Source organism: Carcharhinus amblyrhynchos, unplaced genomic scaffold (assembly GCF_965287045.1).
Source record: "Carcharhinus amblyrhynchos unplaced genomic scaffold, sCarAmb.v2.hapA scaffold_56, whole genome shotgun sequence".
Lineage (NCBI taxonomy): Eukaryota > Metazoa > Chordata > Chondrichthyes > Carcharhiniformes > Carcharhinidae > Carcharhinus > Carcharhinus amblyrhynchos.
In genome coordinates, this window is record NW_027649797.1 from 152,355 (window position 1) to 172,756 (window position 20,402).

A 20,402-nucleotide genomic window follows, 5' to 3' on the forward strand; every position below is an offset into this window, starting at 1 on the left:
TAAAGATGAGCAGGCTTTTATGTAAATAGATTTGACGGAGATGCCACTGGTGCTAAAGATCACATCTTTGGGAACTGATGACTCTGAACAAGCCAGATGGTGTGGGAAAATAATGACATAATTAACAATTCACAGTTTAGAGGTGCTTACATTTAAATCCAATTTATTTTCCACAAAATGTGGGCACTTCCTACACAATTTGTTTTGCCAGACATCGTGCCTTCCACCAATAGAACTTACTTTTAACTATTTATGTAAAATTTATTCAAATTGCTTACCTCTCCTTTCACTCAATTGGAAAATGTTGCCCCATGTGGAACTTAGCCGCACAAACCAGGAAAGTCCCAGATTTAGTCTTCAATCTGTGCCAGGTTAACTGATGCCAGCTATTATTATTGGCTTCAGCTTTCCTCATCTTGAGTGGAGAACAAGCTGTAATGCAGTACTTGCTGCTTTGGATCGCTATTCAGTGATTCTTGCTGGATAACAGGATCAGGCTTTAACTGTGATGCCCTCCATTGTCAACTAGCCCATTGACACTCATCACCTAGGCTCATTCTTGAAGATAGGTCACGTGGATCCAAGTGCTACCAATGCTCACAGTACTGTATCGCAATAGAAATTAGTGCCTTTAGCGGAGGAAGGGTAAAATATATAGGGCAGCATGGTGGCACAGTGGTTAGAACTGCTGCCTCACAGTGCTCGGGACCGAGATTCAATTCCAACCTTGGGTCACTGTCTGTGTGAAATTTGCAGATTCTCTCCATGTTTGCCTGGGTTTTCTCTGGATGTTCTGGTTTCCTCCCACAGTCCAAAGATGTGCAGGTTAGGTAGATTGGTCATGCTAAATTGCTCCTTAGTCTCCCAAGATGTGTTACGGAGATTAGTGGGGTAAGATGCTCTGTCAGAGAGTAGGTGCAGATTCAATGGGCCAAATGGCCTGTTTGTGCACTGTATGAATTCTATGATTCTCTGGTTTAAACAGCAGTGTCATTTTAACCCATCCTTAGTGCAAAACAGCATCTTTGCACAGGAGTTGAAATGCCCATGAGGATGATGAATGCTTTGATTGATAATTAAATTGCCTGTTAGTGTTCATTAACAAAGCTGCATGGTATATTTTGCTAGCTAACACTTCCATTAACACCCTCTCCTAGCAGTCAGGTGAATAGGGGTAAGTAAGTCATAGCTGAGAATTGTGAGGATTGGTCAGATCTTACTGTTCACTTATTATTGATCAGACACAGGAATCACCAGGAGAAAGGAGAATGGGAGGAAATGAGACATCAATGGCCTGCAGCCTCCCTGCTGGTATAGGACATAGAAACATAGAAGATAGGAGCAGGAAGAGGCCATTTGGCCCTTCTAGGCTGCTCCACCATTCATCACAATCATGGCTGATCATCCAATCAATAGCCTAATCTTGCTTTTTCCCATATTCTTTGATCCCATTCACCCCAAGTGCTATATACAGCCTCCTCTTGAATACATTCAATGTTTTGGCATCAACTGCTTCCTATAGTAATGAATTCTGCAGGCTCTTTGGGTGAAGAAATGTCTCCTCACCTCCGTCCTAAATGGTCTACCCCAAATCCTCAGACTGTGACCCCTGGTTCTGGATGCACCCACCATTGGGATCATTCTCCCTGCATCTACCCTGTCTACTCCTATTGGTATGTTATAAGTCTCTATGAGATCCCCCCTCATTGCTCTGAACTCCACGAAAACAATCCTAACTTAGTCAATCTCTTCTCATACATCAGTCCGCCATTCCTGGAATCAGCTGGGTAAACCTTCACTGCACTCCCTTGAGAGACATCCTCCTCTTCTGAACCTCCACCGGGTCCCTCAGAGCTGTGACCGAGAAGTTGTGCCCCCACTCCCTGTCCTGGAATCTTCTGAGACATCCTGTTGTGTTCAAGCCAACAAATTCCACGACTCCAGTGATGTGGCTGTGTGTGGCAGTTCCGATGCGCCACAGCGAAAAACCGCACCGATCTCCTCAGAAGGCAAACACGGGACACAGTGGACAGAGTACCCTTCGTCGTCCAGTACTTCCCCGGAGCGGAGAAGCTACGGCATCTTCTCTGGAGTCTTCAACATATCATTGATGAAGACGAACATCTCGCCAGGGCTATCCCCACACCCCCACTTCTTGCCTTCAGACAACCACACAACCTCAAACAGACCATTGTTCGCAGCAAACTACCCAGCCTTCAGGAGAACAGTGACCACAATACCACACAACCCTGCCACAGCAATCTCTGCAAAACATGCCGGATCATCGACATGGATACCATCATCACACGTGAGAATTCCATCCACCAGGTACATGGTAAATACTCTTGCAACTCGGCCAACATTGTCTACCTGATACGTTGCAAGAAAGGATGTCCCGAAGCATGGTACATTGGGGAGACCATGCAGACGCTACGACAACGGATGAATGAACATCGCTCGACAATCACCAGGCAAGACTGTTCCCTACCTGTTGGCGAACACTTCAGTGGTCATGGGCATTCAGCCTCTGACCTTCGGGTAAGCATTCTCCAAGGCGGCCTTCACGACACACGACAGCGCAGAGTCGCTGAACAGAGACTGATAGCCAAGTTCCGCACACATGAGGACGGTCTCAACAGGGATCTTGGGTTCATGTCGCACTATCTGTAACCCCCGTGACTTGCCTGGGTTTGCAAAACCTCACTTACTGTACTGCCTGGAGACAATACACATCTCTTTAACCTGTGATCAGTGCTCCTTCCAGTCACATTGTCAACCACTTCAGGTCTTGAACAGCAGGTTAGGTGTAAGGATTCGCATTCTAATCAGTAATCTCTAAACAGTCTGTGCTTTATATGCTCTGTCTGAGGCCAGAACTCTCCATTCACCTGACGAAGGGACTAACCCCGAAAGCTTGTGCGTTTACTATCAAATAAATCGGTTGGATTAAAACCTGGTGTTGTCAGACTTTTTACGCTGTGTGTGTGTGCAGGCTATTTGTACCATCTCACAACACTTGCACCTAATCAGGGCTTTAGTGCAAAATCTTCAGGTACCAGTTTTAGTGTCTATAGGAACTTTTAAATCATGATTATGAACACCCAGAATTGTAAGCTAAAATCAGATTTTTCAATAGGCATGCCTTATTAACACAGCACCTGCATGGTACATGTTTGATGCTTATTCCATGATAACAACCATAGAATTTTTCTACTCCATTTCCTACTTTTTTCTGCTCTTTTTCCACCTGCAGTTCTCTACTTGTCTCTCCAGTTTTACATGTCCTCCTTCCACTAACTCCAACTTTCTGTGCTTGCTTCCCTCTTCCAAGACTTTATTTTTAGAAAACTACCAGAAGTTGGTAACAGCTTCACAAAAGTGTGAATGTAACCCTAAAATCGGCTGTGGCTCAGTTGATAGCATTCCCACCTCTTGAGTTCTGGTTCAAGTCCCACTCCATGATTTGAATACAATAACCCAGGACACGACAGGGGAGTACTGAAGGAGCCCTGCACTGTCCAGAGGTGCTGCTGCTTTTCAGATTGCGATGTTAGACTGAGATACTTTCTGCCCTCTTGGGAGGGATGTCAAAGAACATATGAACTAGGAGCAGGAGTGGGCCATCTGGCCCCTTGAGCCTGCTCCGTCATTCAATAAGATCATGGCTGATCTTTTCGTGGACTCGGTTTTTTAAAGTTTATTTATTAATGTCATAAGTAGGCTTACATTAATACAGCAATGAAGTTATTATGAAAATCCCCTCGTTGCCACACTTCGGTGCCTGTTTGCATATACTGCGGGAGGCATGGCCAATGCACCCAGCATGGGGAGAATGTGCAGACTCTGCACAGACAGTGACCTGAGCCGAGTTCCTAGTTCTGTGAGGCAGCAATGCTAACCACTGAGCCATCATACCGCCCATCTGTGCCACTGTGCCACCCACTTAAGCTCGTAAACTCCACTTACCCGGCTGCTCACCATAACACTTAATTCCTTTACTGTTCAAAAATCTACCTTTGCCTAAAAACATTCAACCAAGTAGCCTCAACTGTTTCATTGGGCAAGGAATTCCATAGATTCACAACTCTTTGGGTGAAGAAATTCTCCTCAACTCAGTCCTAAATCTGCTCCCCCTTATTTTGAGGCTATGCCTCCTAGCTAGTTCTAGTTTCACCTGCCAGTGAAAAAAAACCTTGCTGTTTCATCTTATCTATTCCCTTCATAATTTTATATGTTGCTATAAGATCCATCTTCATTCTTCTAAATTCCAACGAGTATAGTCCTAGTCTACTTAGTCTCTCCTCATAAGCCAATCCTGTCAACTCCAGGATCAACCAAATGAATCTCCAGAGCATCCCCTCCAGTGCCTGTACATTCTTTCTCAAGTAAGGAGACCAAAACTGTATAAAGCACTCCTGGTGTGGCCTCACCCCTGCCACTGTTTTGAAGACGAAATGGGAAGTTATTCCCAGTATCTTGGTCAATATTTGTCCTCAACTAATATCACAAAAACAGATGAACTGGTTGTTGTCTGTTTGTTGGAATTTTCTGGACACAGATTGGTTAGCACATTTTCCACATCACAAGCATGACTATGTTTCATGGAATCCTACAGCGAGGAAGGAAGCTATTTGGCCCATCAATTCTGCATCGACCACAATCCCACCCAGGCCCTATCCCCTATGCATTTACCCTAGCTAGTCCCCCTGATACTAAGGGACAATTTAGCTTGGCTAATCAACCTAACCCATACATCTTTGGACTGTGAGAGGAAACCAGAGCACCTGGAGGAAACCCACACACACACAGGGAGAATGTGTAAACTCCACACAAACAGTGAATTGAACCCGGGTCCCTGGCGCTGTGAGGCAGCAGTGCTAACCACTGTGCCACCATGGCACCCCATGTTTGCTCCAAGTATTCATTGGTTGTAAAGCACTTTACAACCTGTGGTCGTGAGAAGTGCTACATGAGTGCAAGTTTATTTTAAATATTGCTGTGAAGAAGAGTGTTTGCAGTGGAACATAGAAAGGTTATTACTTAAACCGCAAGCCAACCCAACATTTGTTCGCATTGCTTGTGCAAGTGGTAGAAAAAGCCTAAAGTGCAGAAAATTGGAATTTCCAACAATAATGCAGTTAAAAATTGTTGCAAAGGATGTGAATGATGAAGGTGCAAGGTTTGATTTCTCTAGGCTACATGCCCCTAAAAATTTGATTTCTGACAATGTGCTTTGTGAATTTTCCTGCATTTTGAGAGCCTCCCTGCAATTCTGTCTTTCAACAAAAAAAAATTCCTCCTGGAATGCTAAAATATATTGTAATTGTGAAAACAAAAGTCATTGTATGGACTTTAATAAGTCAAAATAAATGGGTTAAAGACATCTATTAAAAGACTAGAGGAAGTCATAAGAACATGTTAAGTGTTTGTTCTCTATTATTACCAACATTAATTAGAGCCTATGTTGCTCTTTTGAACTTGTGAAGACAGGTTTTTTCTTTTTACTAGCATCCATAACCTTTTCAGATTTCCATGATCCTTTGTGTGAAAAAGTACTTCCTGCTTTCATTCCTGAATATCCTCGTTCCAATTTTTAGATTATGCCTCTTGTTCTGACTTCCCCAACAAAGGAAATACTTTCTCTGTATCTAGCCTTTCAGATCCCCTTATCATTTTAAACATCTCAGTTAGATCACCCTTCAACCTTCTAAACTCAGAGGAATGCATGTCAAGTTTATGCAAACCAGCTTGGTAATTTAACCCTTTAAACCCCAATATCATTCGGGTAGATCAGCTCCTTATCCCTTTCAAGGCTCATTCCTTTCTTGAATGCAGTCTGACCAAGGTTTTGTACTGTTGAAGTCCAGCCTACCAGACATAATGTCCAGCAGTTCCATTAGCCTATCTGATTATTTTTTAAACCTGCGCATTGGCTTTGAGTGACGTGTATACAATCCCCTTTCTCAGCCGCAGCTCAAAATCTCTTGCTTTCATGAAACTATTAGTCAGTTGTCTTGTCACCACCACTCTCGATCTGTTATCTACTTCTGTCTTCACCGTTATAAACCTCCTGAAATTCCAGCTCTTTGTATGGCCCTCTGGCCCTCTTTCCTGTAATAGCGTGGCATGCTTTGGATGTTGTCAAGAGGCTTCCTACTTTGTTAGGAACAAAAGGTATTTATTGATAACAAGAAACTATGTATAAGCGCTTGCAGCCTCTAGGAGCAGCGGTCTGGCCTTTACATGTTGTCTACATGGCTAACCGAGAGAGGACTTTGCCCTCTGGGGTGATCACTTGCTCTTGGCTCCTCAAGTCAGGTGACAGTCTCCTGTTGTGCTATCTTAAAGATACGGGCACCACAACCACTACATCTCCCATCTCACCACAAAGGCTTGGTGTCTTTACTTTCTTCCTTCCCTCAGGGCCTTTTCCCTCCAAGTTCCCTAATTAAATCCAACTTTCACAAATCAATCATAATCTCAATTCCATCATTACTTAGAACTTTATGTAATAAATAACTATTTTCTTTGTTTCAGCTTTGTCAGCCTCTCACAGAAGCACTTACCCACACTATGTGTAAATGGCGGATAAATCAATCTAATATGACAAATACAGACCCAAAAACTTCTTGGACATTGTCAGCAGCAACGACTGAGGCCCAGTTATTTGACTGAAAGTGCTTTGTTTCTCTCTTAGATACATCAGACTCTTTGCCAGTCAACAAGAGAACTGGAATAAACCAGCAGGAGGAAGCTCTTTATGGTAATTGTCTTCTACCTTAGTGGCTGATTCCCAGTATCGTGCCAGCCTGCATTCTTCCTGGGAGGCCAGGGTGCTTTCTGCTGTATGTGTGTGGCGTATGAGCGGACTGCCTCCTAGCTTGGGCAGGCAGCCAGTGCGAAAGCTAACAAGTAGAAACTAACCAGGACCACAAAAGAGCACAGCAGACCTGGTGAGCATGACTCTGTCATAGATCAACTCCACCCTCTCAGAGTAGCCTTTAAGCCAGGAGTGTAAGTGGCCCCTAAGATTTGTACCATGGAGCTTATTTAAGCTTTAAGTGAACATTCTCACTAATTTCCATAAGTCTCAAGTTCCTGACACTAATTGATCTTTATTTTCAGATTAAAGATTTATCCACCAATAACAGCACTCAGAAAAACCCTTTTCCTCAGGCCCATGAAATTTAGCAGGAAAAACAGTGAATAAGAATAATTCACATCAATAAAATCGAACAGCAGGGCTCACAAGATACATACAGCCCAGAGGCAGTAGTTTAGACATCCCTGCTATATTTCTTCTTTCTCCTAATTGCACCTGAATCCATTTCACTGTAATGCCTTTCCCTGATGCTTTGTTCCACAAATCTCCTCCTTTTGGGTTGAAATGTTCCTCCTGACTTTCCTCAGTGCTTCTCGCTTTCCCCTTTATGTTATATCAATTGATAGAACAGGGTGGGTTCCAAAAACAACTCTACTTGCAACAAACAATAAGAAGTGCTGGTGGTACAAATTGATTTTATCTGTTGTGACATAGGGAGTTGGTTCAGTCACTATCTGTGTCAGAATGATCTACAGAGAGACATTCAGTGCCAGGAGTTTAATGACCGTGAAAGAGTTAATACAGACAACACATTTAATGACACAAATACATGTCACACATCTGTGGCTTCAGCGTGGATAGAGATGGAGGATCCATGTGCGTGCTGTCCCCTGGGCTGTGCATGTTTCACAGGTTGTTGGTTTTCTGTGAGTTATTTGCCTCTTCACAGCTGGTGCCACCCTCAGAGCTCACAGTCAGAACTGGATGTGGAAGATTCACATTGGTTACAATTTCATTCAGTGGGGATGGTTCAGATACACACTGCTCTCTTCCTGCACATTCTCAAATATAGCTGCTACAGTAGGTATGTAAAATCAGCCACATCTCTCCTTGAGAAAGACTTGTATTTATGTAGCACTTTTCACAACCCACGGCATCTTGAAGCACTTTACAGCCAATGGAATATTTTTGCAGCTTACCATTGTAATGGAGGAAGCATGGCTATGTTTTCTCAAATTGACATTCTTGGCTCAGATAATATCCCCTCTTGCCTCCAAACAGAAGGTTGTGGTTTCAAGTACCTGGCTCCAGAGACTTGAGCCCATAATCTCTGGTGATACTGTAGTGCAGTACTGCGAGAGTGCAGTCATTAGCTTCCTTCACCTCTGTCCCAGTGGTTTTGGTGGAAGTAAAAAAATCCCATGACGTGTTTGAAAAAGCTCAGGGAGCTCTATTGATGCCCTTACACATAGTCCTACAGCCAACCATGCCACAAAGCAGGGAAGTCGTTAACCATCTCATTGCTGTTTGTGGGACCTTGCTTTGAGCAGAATGACTGCATCGTCTACCTGGTTAACAATCTGAAGATTAATACATTTGATGTGAAATGCTCTGCAACATCCTTGGAGATGTGACAAGGTGCTACTTATGTGCAAGTTCCTTATTTCTTGCATATATTTACGAGATAGGAATAGACCTTGGTTTGTAGCAATTTCAGTCAAAGTTATTTCCTGACAAGACTACTTTGCTCTGGAATTCAAACCCATTGAAATAAAATCTCTCTTGCCTGTTCAGTCTCTTTAGTGAGCTGGTAAAAGTGAACACACATGCAGGTAATCCTGTCCACAGGATTGCCAATCATCTGTCCTCAGGAATGAAAAACGAACCCCCAAGACACTGCAGCGGGAAATGCTGGATGTAAATCATGGAGGCATTAAACTAACCTTGTAGTTTCTTACTGATGTCAAACATTTTCAATTTTCAATTTTAAAAATATTTAAAGAGGGTTAAAGAATGTATAATCAAGTGGGGTGGTCATCCTGTGAAAACTCCAGGATTAATAACTGCCAGAGTCAGTGATTTAGCTGTGTTTTCATGATGCTTTTTGTGCTTGTATCTTCAACACAACCTCCCTTATCAACTTGCCCTTGTGACTTGCCCCCGTCCTGAGGCCATTACGATCGCTAGGGTATGTTTGCAAGCAGCCATTCCTGTTGGCAGCAAGATGGTAAGTGCTGGCAGGATGTTTTACAGTGGAAGACAATACAATTGAGTCAGATCCTGGGCTCATCTGTGAGCCTCATCCGTAAACGCTCATCTATCAACAGGGATTACTGGTAGCTTTCCAGAGAAAGAGCATGGAACATTTCCTCACCATTCAGCCTCCTGCCCAACACCACCTCCCCCCCAGCTCAATTGCAATGATCCAGATCTGACAATTTGAAAATGGAACATTTTTGGAGTTAGAAATGGAATATTGTGGGAATTAGCACTGGAATGATTTGGGATGTTCGAGCTGGAATGTCTGGGGAATTAGAGCTGGAATGTTTGGGATGTTGGAACTGTAATATTTGGGGAATTAGAGTTGGAATGTTTACGATATTAGAGCTGGGATGTTTGGGGAATTAGAGCTGGAATGTTTGGGATGTTAGAACTGTAATATTTGGGGAATTAGAGCTGGAATGTTTACGATATTAGAGCTGGGATGTTTGGGGAATTATTGCTGGAATGTTTGGGGAAATTAAACCTGGAATGCCTGGGGAATTAGAGCTGAATGTTTGGGGAGCTACAGCTGGAATGTTTGGAATGTTAGACCTGGAACGTTTGGGGAATTATTGCTTGAATGTTTGAGGAATTAGAGCTGGAATGTTTGGGGAGTTATAGTTGGAATGTTTGGGGAATTATTTATGGAATGTTTAGGGAATTATTGCTGGAATGTTTGGGGAATTAGTGTTGGAATGTTTGGGGATTAATGCTGGAGTATTTGGAATGTTAGACCTGGAATGTATGGGGAATTATTGCTGGAATGTTTGAGGAATTATTGCTAGAAGAGTTGGGGAATTAGAGCTGGAATGTTTGGGGAATTAGTGTTAGAATGTTTGGAGATTAGTGCTGGAATGTTTGGAATGTTAGACCTGGAATGTTTGGAGAATTAGTGCTGGAATGTTTAGGGAATTAGTGCTGGAATGTTTGGGGAATTATTGCTAGAAGGTTTGGGGAATTAGAGCTGGAATGTTTGGGGAATTAGCGTTGGAATGTTTGGAGATTAGTGCTGGAATGTTTGGAATGTTAGACCTGGAATGTTTGGAGAATTAGTGCTGGAATGTTTAGGGAATTAGTGCTGGAATGTTTGGGGAATTATTGCTAGAAGGTTTGGGGAATTAGAGCTAGAATGCTTGGGGAATTATTTATGGAATGTTTAGAGAATTATTGCTGGAATGTTTGGGGAATTAGAGCTGGAATGTTTGGGGAATTAGTGTTGGAATGTTTGGAGATTTGTGCTGGAATGTTTGGAATGTTAGACCTGGAATGTTTGGGGAATTATTGCTGGAATGTTTGAGGAATTAGTGCTGGAATGTTTGGGGAATTATTTATGGAAGATTTGGGGATGTTGGGAGAATTAGAGCAGGAATGTTTGAGGAATTATTGCTAGAAGGTTTGGGGAATTAGATCTGGAATGTTTGGGGAATTAGTGTTGGAATGTTTGGAGATTAGTGCCGGAGTGTTTGGGGAATTAGTGCTGGAATGTTTGGGGAATTATTGCTACAAGGTTTGGGGAATTAGAGCTGGAATGTTTGGGGAATTATTTATGGAATGTTTAGGGAATTATTGCTGGAATGTTTGGGGAATTAGAGCTGGAATGTTTGGAATGTTAGACCTGGAATGTTTGGGGAATTATTTATGGAAGATTTGGGAGAATTAGAGCAGGAATGTTTGAGGAATTATTGCTGTAATGTTTGGGGAATTAGAGCTGGAATGTTGGGGGAATTATTGCTGGAATGTTGTGGAATTAGTGTTGGAATGTTTATGGAATTATTGCTGGAATGTTTTAGGAATTATTGCTGGAATGTTTGGGGAATTAGAGCAGGAATGTTTGGGGAATTATTGCTGAAATGTTTGGGGAATTTTTGTTAGAACATTTGGGGATTTAGAGCAGGAATGTTTGGGGAATTATTGCTGAAATGTTTGGGGAATTATTGCTGAAATGTTTGGGGAATTATTGCTGGAATGTTTGGGAAATTAGAGCCGGAATGTTTGGGGAATTATTGCTGAAATGTTTGGGGAATTATTGTTGGAACATTTGGGGATTTAGAGCGGGAATGTTTGGGGAATTAGAGCAGGAATGTTTGGGGAATTATTGCTGAAATGTTTGGGGAATTGTTGCTGGAACGTTTGGGGAATTATTGCTGGAACATTTGGGGATTTAGAGCAGGAATGTTTGGGGAATTAGAGCTGAAATGTTTGGGGAATTATTGCTAGAAGGTTTGGGGAATTAGTGCTGGGTCATTTGAAGAAAACTTTGTTCAGGTTCGTCTGCAAAATATGGAAATTTACTAAGTTCCATTAGCAAATGGATCATACGACATTGCCTTGGGCACAATGATTTACAGTTGTCTACTAATTGTTGTGCTGGAATAGCTGTACAACCTATTCTGTCACAATTCTGTCACAATTGAAGCTGGTATCAATTGTGACAGAAATCAACAGTGTTTCAAACCTGTGTTCATCTTTATACGGAAGATTAACTGTACTGGAAAATGCCTCTTAGAAGATCTGCCTTTATTATCCTGTGCAGATTAAAGTTTACACTGTCCTGTTTACAGTTTACCAAAGTGATCGGTCAACCTGACCTGTTCCAGGCAGAGCTCATTCATAATCTTTCTTTGGACTGGTTGTTTAATGTTCGACAGGTAGCTCCCTGTCACTCTGTATTCCCTTTGAGTATCTGGCTGTGATTCTCATGATAGTGGGAGGTATTGCATGAGGTTCCATATTTTATTGTTGCCCAGTCCCTCCCCCCATATTTCTCCCCTTGCCCTTCTGCTCTTGAAGCTGCTGACTCATTTTGGAGTTGGGCAACACAAGTTGTTTGCACCTTACCCAAGGTACAGTTATTATATGAGTCTCAACTCATGATTAAGAAAGAATGAAACAAGCTTGTGTTTATATCCACTTTCAGTATCTTGTGCTATCCCCCGAATGACAGCCAATGACTGCACTATGATAGTATAGTCTCTGTCGTATGTGGAAATGCAGCTGGCAATTTCTGAACAACATGGTCCCACAAACAGCAATATGGTAATGAAAAGTTCAACTGTTCTTGCAATGTTGGTTGAGGGATAGGTTTTGATCAATATTGGGCCATTCGAGTCTACCAGAGAGAACATTGACATAATATCTGAAAGACAGCGGGCGTGATTTTCCCAGCCCACTAAGCTATTTAAGCAGGAGACCAACAACGAGAATTGCAACTGGCACCTGACCAGTCACAATCTTCCTGGATCATCTCTTCTGACATAATCAGTCACGTAACAGGGAACAGTACGAGGCTTATTACAATATTCATAGTCTCATTTAAATCTAAGGTATCGGTATCGTCCAGACTCACGTATGTTTCTAACCACCCCAGTGGAGGCCCACACCAGCAGGGATCATATATGGTCCCCAACAACAGGGGCCAGGCATGATATCCTCGATGTTGGGACTGGGAGCCATTAAGGCCCTCTGGGAGGTCAAGGGCAGGGAGGCAGCCTGGCAGCCTGGTACTGCCTGTTAGGCACCAGGCACCAGGCTGTGCCAAGGGGACAGCAAGGCTGGTGATCAGTAAGAAGTTCGAGGCCAGTGCACTTATACTGCAGTACACATATAATGCAATATCCTCCAGTACACTGATACCTCAGTATCCTGCAGTACATTGATACTCCAGTACCCCGCTGTACATTGATACTCCAGTACCCTGCAACACGTTGATACCACAGTATCCTGCAGTACATGCATACCCCAGTATCCTGCAGCACATGCATACCCCACTATCATGCAGCACATTGATACTCCAGTACCCTGCAGTACATTGATACTCCAGTACCCCGCAGTACATTGATACTCCAGTACCCAGCAGTACTTTGATACCCCACTATTCTGTAGCACATCGATATTCCAGCACCCTGCAGTACATTGATAACCCCACTGTCCTGCAGTACATTGATACCCCAGTATCCTGCAGCACATTGATACTCCAGCACCCTGCAGACATTGATACTCCAGGGCCCTGCAGCACATTGATACCCCAGTATCCTGCAATACATTGATACTCTAGTACACTGCAGTACATTGATACTCCAGTTCCCTGCAGTACATTGATATTCCACTATCCTGTAGTACATTGATACTTCAGTTCCCTGCAGCACATTGATACTCCAGCACCCTGCAGTACATTGATACTCCAGTACCCTGCAGTACATTGATACTCCAGTGCCCTGCAGTACATTGATATTCCACTATCCTGTAGTACATTGATACTCCAGTTCCCTGCAGCACATTGATATTCCAGTACCGTGCAGTACATTGATACTCCAGTTCCTTGCAGTACATTGATACTCCAGTATCCTGCAGCACATTGATACTCCAGCACCCTGCAGTACATTGATACTCCAGTACTCTGCGGCATATTGATACTCGAGTACCCGACAGTACATTGATACTCCAGTACCATGCAGTACATTGATACTCCAGTACCCTGCAGTACATTGATACTCCAGTACCCCGCAATACATTGATACTCCAGTACTCTGCAGTACTTTGATACCCCACTATTCTGTAGCACATCGATATTCCAGCACCCTGCAGTACATTGATAACCTCACTGTCCTGCAGTACATTGATACCCCAGTATCCTGCAGCACATTGATACTCCGGCACCCTGCAGACATTGAAACTCCAGGGCCCTGCAGCACATTGATACCCCAGTATCCTGCAATACATTGATACTCCAGTACACTGCAGTACATTGATACTCCAGTTCCCTGCAGTACATTGATATTCCACTATCCTGTAGTACATTGATACTCCAGTTCCCTGCAGCACATTGATACTCTAGCACCCTGCAGTACATTGATACTCCAGTACCCTGCAGTACATTGATACTCCAGTGCCCTGCAGTACATTGATACTCCAGTATCCTGCAGCACATTGATACTCCAGCACCCTGCAGCACATTGATACTCCAGCACCCTGCAGTACATTGATACTCCAGTACTCTGCGGCACATTGATACTCGAGTACCCGACAGTACATTGATATTCCACTACAATGCAGTACATTGATACCCCAGTACCCTGCAGTACATTGATACCCCAGTACCCTGCAGTATATTGATACTCAACTACCCTGCAGTACATTGATACTCCACTACCATGCAGTGCATTCATACTCCAGCACTTTGCAGTTCATTGATACTCCAGTACCCTGCAGTGCACTCATAGTCCATTACCCTGCAGTACATTGATACTCCACTACTCTGCAATGCATACATACTCCAGTACCCTGCAGTACATTGATACTCCAGTACCCTGCAGTACAGTGATACGTTAGTGTTTTGCAGTCCATTGTAAGGTGTATTTCTGCCCCTTGGATCCTTGATCTTGAAGCAGTTTCAGCACTGGCCACTGTGATTCCTGAGAAACATTTAATTAAGCAGATCTTCCACAAAGGAGATGACTTGGGGCTCTTGCCAGCTGTCTAGCCAGCAAGAGGGACTCCCATTGCCTGCAGTAAATTCCGCCCTCAGAGGCAAAGTGAGGAGAAAATGGGATGGTGAGAAATAGCATTGCCAACTGGCAAAGATGTTGTACCACAAAGCATGGTTCTCCTCTAGCTTTGAGAGTAGACAGTGGGTAATCTATTCTGGCTTGTGGTTCATCAGAGGAAGCTTTCCAGGAAAAAAACTGTACACTTATTTTATTTTGTCTATCATCTTATTCTCTTCTGTCTACTTTTCACCAAAATGAGAAGTTAAGCTGACGTTTTCCAGGCAAAGCATCTCAAAAATCAGTTTGCATTGAAGCTGCCTTTATCGTGAGTAAAATTAGGAAACTCATTTGTTCTGGATTTCCTTCCAGCTCTGCTTTTGTTTCCCTGTTTCTGATTCCTTTCATAGTTGCCATGATACATTCCTCTTGTGCCAGATTGTTAAAAGATACTATTTCAAAAGTAAATTATGTTTATATTTAATTTTAGCAGAAACTATGTCGAATGTGCAGGTTGCTTTAATAGTCCCTATTTGAGTGTAGTGTTTTAACACGATTAGCATCTATTGGTAAAATTTTGGTTGTTAACTGTACTTTTTGCATTGTTTTCAGTTGTGATTTAATCACAGATGTAAAGCATTACCACCCAAGTAGAAAATCACCAATTAAACCAATAATTAAGGGTGGAATGGAGTAGAATAAGCCATAACTATTTGACGTCAATGTGTTTGTGCACAGAACATGTGTTGTTAACTCTTAAACTGCTGAGAATTCCAAGCTTCTTGGGCTAGCCACTTTTATGATTCAAACACCAACATGGACACTGATATTACCGACTCACTCATTCACCCTACCCACAATACCCACCTCACCCTCCCTACCACCTCATCCACCTGTCATCCTACCCATGTACCACCTTACCCAGCTGCCACCTTGTTACCCTATCTACCTACCGCCCTACCCAGCTGTCTACCTGTCACCCTACCCACCTGCTGCCTTATCCCTTGCAAAGGCAATTGCCACTCCGCCAAAGATTTGGGCCATTATCTCAATGAAATCCAACTCTAGTTCAGAGATAGTGAGATTCCCTCACTGCTTATGTGACAACACAAACTGTAAATTGGATTGTGTTCTTCAAGGCTGTATGATTGAGTTTCACGCTGCCTCTGCCAACTCTGGGGAGCTGCACTTGACAGAGTCTTAGAATCCCTACAGTGCAGAAGTCAGCCATTTGGTCCATCGAGCCTGCACTGACAACATTCCCACTCAGGTCCTATCTCCATAACTCCACGTATTTACCCTGCAAATCCCCCTGACACTAAGGGACAATTTAACATGGCCAATCCATCTAACCTACACATTTTGGAACAATAAAGGGCAATTTATCATGGCCAATCAACCTAACCCGCACATTTTTGGACTGTGGGAGGAAACTGGAGCACCCAGAGGAAACCCACTTAGACACTGGGAGAACATGCAAACTCCACACGTCATCCAAGGTGGGAATCAAACCAAGGCCCCTGGCGCTGTGAGGCAGCAGTGCTAACCACTGTGCCACTGTGCTACCCCTAAATGTCGATGCTGAGAGGGTGTTTCTCCTAGTTGGAGGGTTTAGAACTTGGAGGCACAGTGTGAGGATATGGGGTCAGCTACTTAGCATTGAGGTGAGGAGAAATCTCTTGCACAAATAGTTGTGACTATGTGGAATTTTAGACCAAAGAAGGCAAGGATGCTGAGTTATATATATTCAAAAAGAGATTTTTGGACACAAATAGAATCAAGTGATATGGAGAAAGGACTGGAATGTGGAGTTCGGAGAGAAAACCAGTCCATGGTCTTATTGACTGGCAGAGCAAGAGCTAAGTAACTGAGCATAGACCAAGGCTTATAAGTCTTTTGAAACTTCTAAAGATCCTGCTCTCAGGACTTGACTTGGCCTAGTTAAGCGTATAAACACATTGCATGTCCAATAATGAAAGCACTGTGATGATTTTCAATACATGCTTCTCAAGATCAGGATGAGGAGATGCCAGCGTTGGACTGGGGTAAACACAGTAAAAAGTTTCACAACACCAGGTTAAAGTCCAACCAGGTTATTTGATAGTAAATCCACAAGCTTTCAGAAACACTGTTCCTTCGTCAGGTTTAGGAACAGTGTTTCCGAAAGCTTGTGGGTTTACTATCAAATAAACTGGTTGGACTTTAACCTGGTATTGTGAAACTTTTTACTGTCTCAAGATCAGGCCAGTGACTGGTCCCTGTTCTCATGGCAAATTTAGTCTTGGGTTTCTTCAGCATGGATTCTTTCTTCTTCCATTCTCACACCAGTTTTTCACCAACACCGAATTCCCACACTGCAGCATAGTTATGTGATAAGTTAGCAAACATTACAACGTCTAGCTTGAACCCAGTTTCAAACTTCATTCATTTTGTTGGAAGACACATTTCCCTTTGTCACTCACCACATTGGAGTCTGCTCTATTTGAGCATGTCTCAAACTCCCTCGCATCTTCATAACACAGCCCATATCGCCTGCCTGATCCCTGTGCCCAGTTATAAGTAAAACATCCACCCGTGGGGCGAAAGTTTGAGGCTGACTCCTCATACAAGTATAGCATGCTGTGGCTGAAAAGGGGTCAACTGTTATGCTTAGATGCAAAAACGTGACTTTTGGGGCCAGAGGAGTGGGGTCATCATATATACTGGGTGGACTGTGTGCTGTAGTCAACAGAACCCCTGCTTCTATTTTTTATGTTCTTATTTCTTGTCATATACATGGACTCAAACTTTGACAGAATTTTATATGTCAGAGTAAAAGCACTTGCCACATAGCAACAGTTATATTAAAAAATGCTTACTGTCTGTTTTATAAGAGAAATACTTGGACACACATCATCCACATATATTTTTTGGTATATTTTAGTGCAGTGATATGCAGATCTATTATAATTGATTATTGATCTAGAATAATTGCAGGAAACTTTTAGAATGTGACAGCAACATAAGCCTGGCAGAACAGACTCAAGAGGCTGAATGGCCTACTGCTGTTGCTATGTTCCTATGAGGGCAATTTGCTGATTGTGTGCTCCCAATAGGGAGCCACACTTACAGTGAGCACACATCAGAGATAATGATAATGTCACACCAATTCCCTGACCCATAAAGCAGTTCAGCGAGGCTGGAAAATTTACTCTGTAGCGTTTGAAATCAACTACAGCATATAATGTAGTTCTGAGTGGATGCATCTCCTTCCTTGTTTATAATTGCCTGGATTTGCTATGGATGCTAAGTGAAAGTAAATCACTTGTTAACACTTGGATAGTAAATGGGAGTAATTACAACCCCCCCCCCGACTTCATACCCAAACAGCCCTAATGACTGTACACCATGGCTGCATTTTACAGAAGCAGACTGCTCACCACCCCCCACCTCCCCCCCCCCCCCCCCCCCCCCGCCCCACCCCCCACCAACCCCAACCATAGAAAAGCCGGTCAGAAGCCAATGAGACTGGGACTAGCCCACCTCATAGCCATAACTCATGGTGGGGGGGAGGTTTACATTGGTTCAGAACGAAACTTCCTCCCCTCAGCGGATGCTCTCAGACTGAAGAGCAGCTCCAGTGATCCCAGCAACCTCAGAGCTCAATAGTGGGCACTGCCAGGACTAGAGGAAGGAGCAGCAAGAAGATCATGGCTGCCCCGGGAAGATAAGTCCCCGGATTTTAAGGTAGATCCGAGAGCTCAGAAAGGGAGTGGAGGTCAAGTTCAAGAGGAAGGGTAGTGCAGTAAGAAGGGGGGTAATACCTTGGGAGGGTGCCCTTGATGAGTTCAGGGCACCCACTTCTTCCTTTCTGTACTTTTTCATATTGGCCTGACAAAGTTCCTGCTCGCTTCTACCCACCTGCCCATGCTAGCTATATTATGGTACCAGCAGCATAATAGCCTGGTCAGTGGACTTACAAAAAGCCCAATTGACCTTTGATTATTTAATGAATGATGGAAGGTGGGCTGCTGATGTCAGTGATTCCAACTAGTATATTGCAGGGGTCAGCTTGGGGGTTGGTAGGAAGATACTAGGCTAGCCGTCCAAACTGTTTTATACTGATGCCCACCACCCCTAGCGAAAACATATCCAGCCTTCTTGTCATGTCAGTGAAAATATAAATCCTGTTTTATTTCACTAATTTCCTCTCTCCTACCTGCAGGCACTAACACCTGCTGAAATGTGATCCCACTTAGCCCAGCAGTCTCTAATATCTCACCCAACTGGTTATTTTTGATTACCTTCCTGTGAGATGGGTTGGATGTTTTACTATGTTAAAGACACTACCTAAGCGCAAGCTTTTATTGTTTTTTGAGCCAAGTTGTTGACTATTAATTAAGATAACAGCAAATGACTGGAGATGTTGGAATCTGAAACAAAAACAGAAAATACTGGAAAATCTCAGCAGGTCTGACAGCGGCTGTGGAGAGAGAACAGTTCCAAGTCTGGATGACCCTTGGTCAGACCTGCTATCAGTCGGTCTCTTGATATTAGGTGGCATCACAACTTTCACTAGTAGCCAGCTGGGCTGCTTGGAAGAATCAAGACAGGCAACCCTGGTGATTACCAGAACCCTTTCACAGGTCAAAAATCCAAATTGGAGCCACCAAGCTCGGAATGTTCAGTACCACGCCGCTTTACCCACCATAGCATCAAGTGACCCAGAAATCCGATTTCATGGCTAGCCATTATTTTGGGTTTAAGGATCAGCAGCAGACGCAGAGGCCATCTCGAAATTAGCAACCTCTTCTCGCAGTTGACAATTGCAGCTGATCTGTCTGCTTTCAATGGTCTCTATAAATGCACCTTCTTTCTTCTTTTCTTTCTGTGATCAGTGCTTGGGCAGTAATTCGTCTGACAGAAGAGATTATGTCTCAGATTTTCCATGCTGGCAATTTTTTTTGAAAGGCTCTTAGCACTACTCTTAAACCCATAAAGAATGAAAAATGGAAAAAAAATCTCTTTGCACAGACATTAAGTGATTAACAGTTTCCCGCTGTATCTAGTCCTATGATCTGACCTTATCATCTGATAGCCTCCCACTAAGAGTACTAAAGGAGATTCAGCATGTCTGCAGCAGTGTGTGAATAACAGAATTTAATGAGCCATTACTTTACCATTATAATTTAACGCTTCTTACTTCCACTGCCCCTCCGTCTCATCCTCCTCTTGATCATTATCACCGGCTTCAATTTTCTTCATTTCATTTAATTGGTGCCTGTTAAGGGGGACTGTGACAAGTCTGTATATTTTTTAACCCTGCATGTTACAGTCAAGGTGCCGATAATGGCACAATTGTTATGCAGAAGGCAAGACCAGTCTAATGCAGCCCAACACTCTCTGACTCTGCTAATTGGATTTCAGATTATTAGAATGTTGCAGAGCCACTGACAAATGAGAAGGTTAGATAACCTCAACGTACCTTTTTATTATTAAGGACAAAAGGAGGCAATAATTGAAATGGCACTATAGTTTATAATTAATGGCTTGTATTTCCCAGCAGCAATAAAGGTCAATTTTCCACAAGATGGCTTTGAGTATTCTGCAGCACAATTGTGGTGCAAGACCTGCAGGAAACAGACTAATTGTGAGCTACAGCTATTGTAGTGATTGCTACAATTTGGGGAGTGGGGGGGATGGGATTTAGTGCTCTCTTATCACCGCCCGCACCCCACCCCCCCCCCACCCAGTGATCCAGCAACTATAGGGATAACGTCTTGAAGAATAACAATTATCAATCTCCAGTAGATTTAATTTAATTTTGCACAGAATTATCTTCCAAACAGCAGCTG

The 20,402-nt window shown here is 43.2% G+C and overlaps 1 protein-coding gene across 3 annotated transcripts in view; it reads left to right on the plus strand.

Annotated features, from left to right (window-relative positions):
• The window catches only part of LOC145337667 (MORN repeat-containing protein 1-like), a 189,933-nt gene that overhangs the window by 69,423 nt on the left and 100,108 nt on the right, over nucleotides 1-20,402 (plus strand). For 2 of the 3 annotated variants that reach the window (XM_080182483.1, XM_080182482.1), the window contains exon 11: nucleotides 6,698-6,763. The exons of the other annotated variant lie outside the window; for it this stretch is intronic. In XM_080182483.1, the coding sequence (XP_080038609.1) occupies nucleotides 6,698-6,763 (66 nt within the window). The remainder of the gene's footprint in view (nucleotides 1-6,697; nucleotides 6,764-20,402) is intronic. 3 annotated transcript variants of the gene reach the window in all.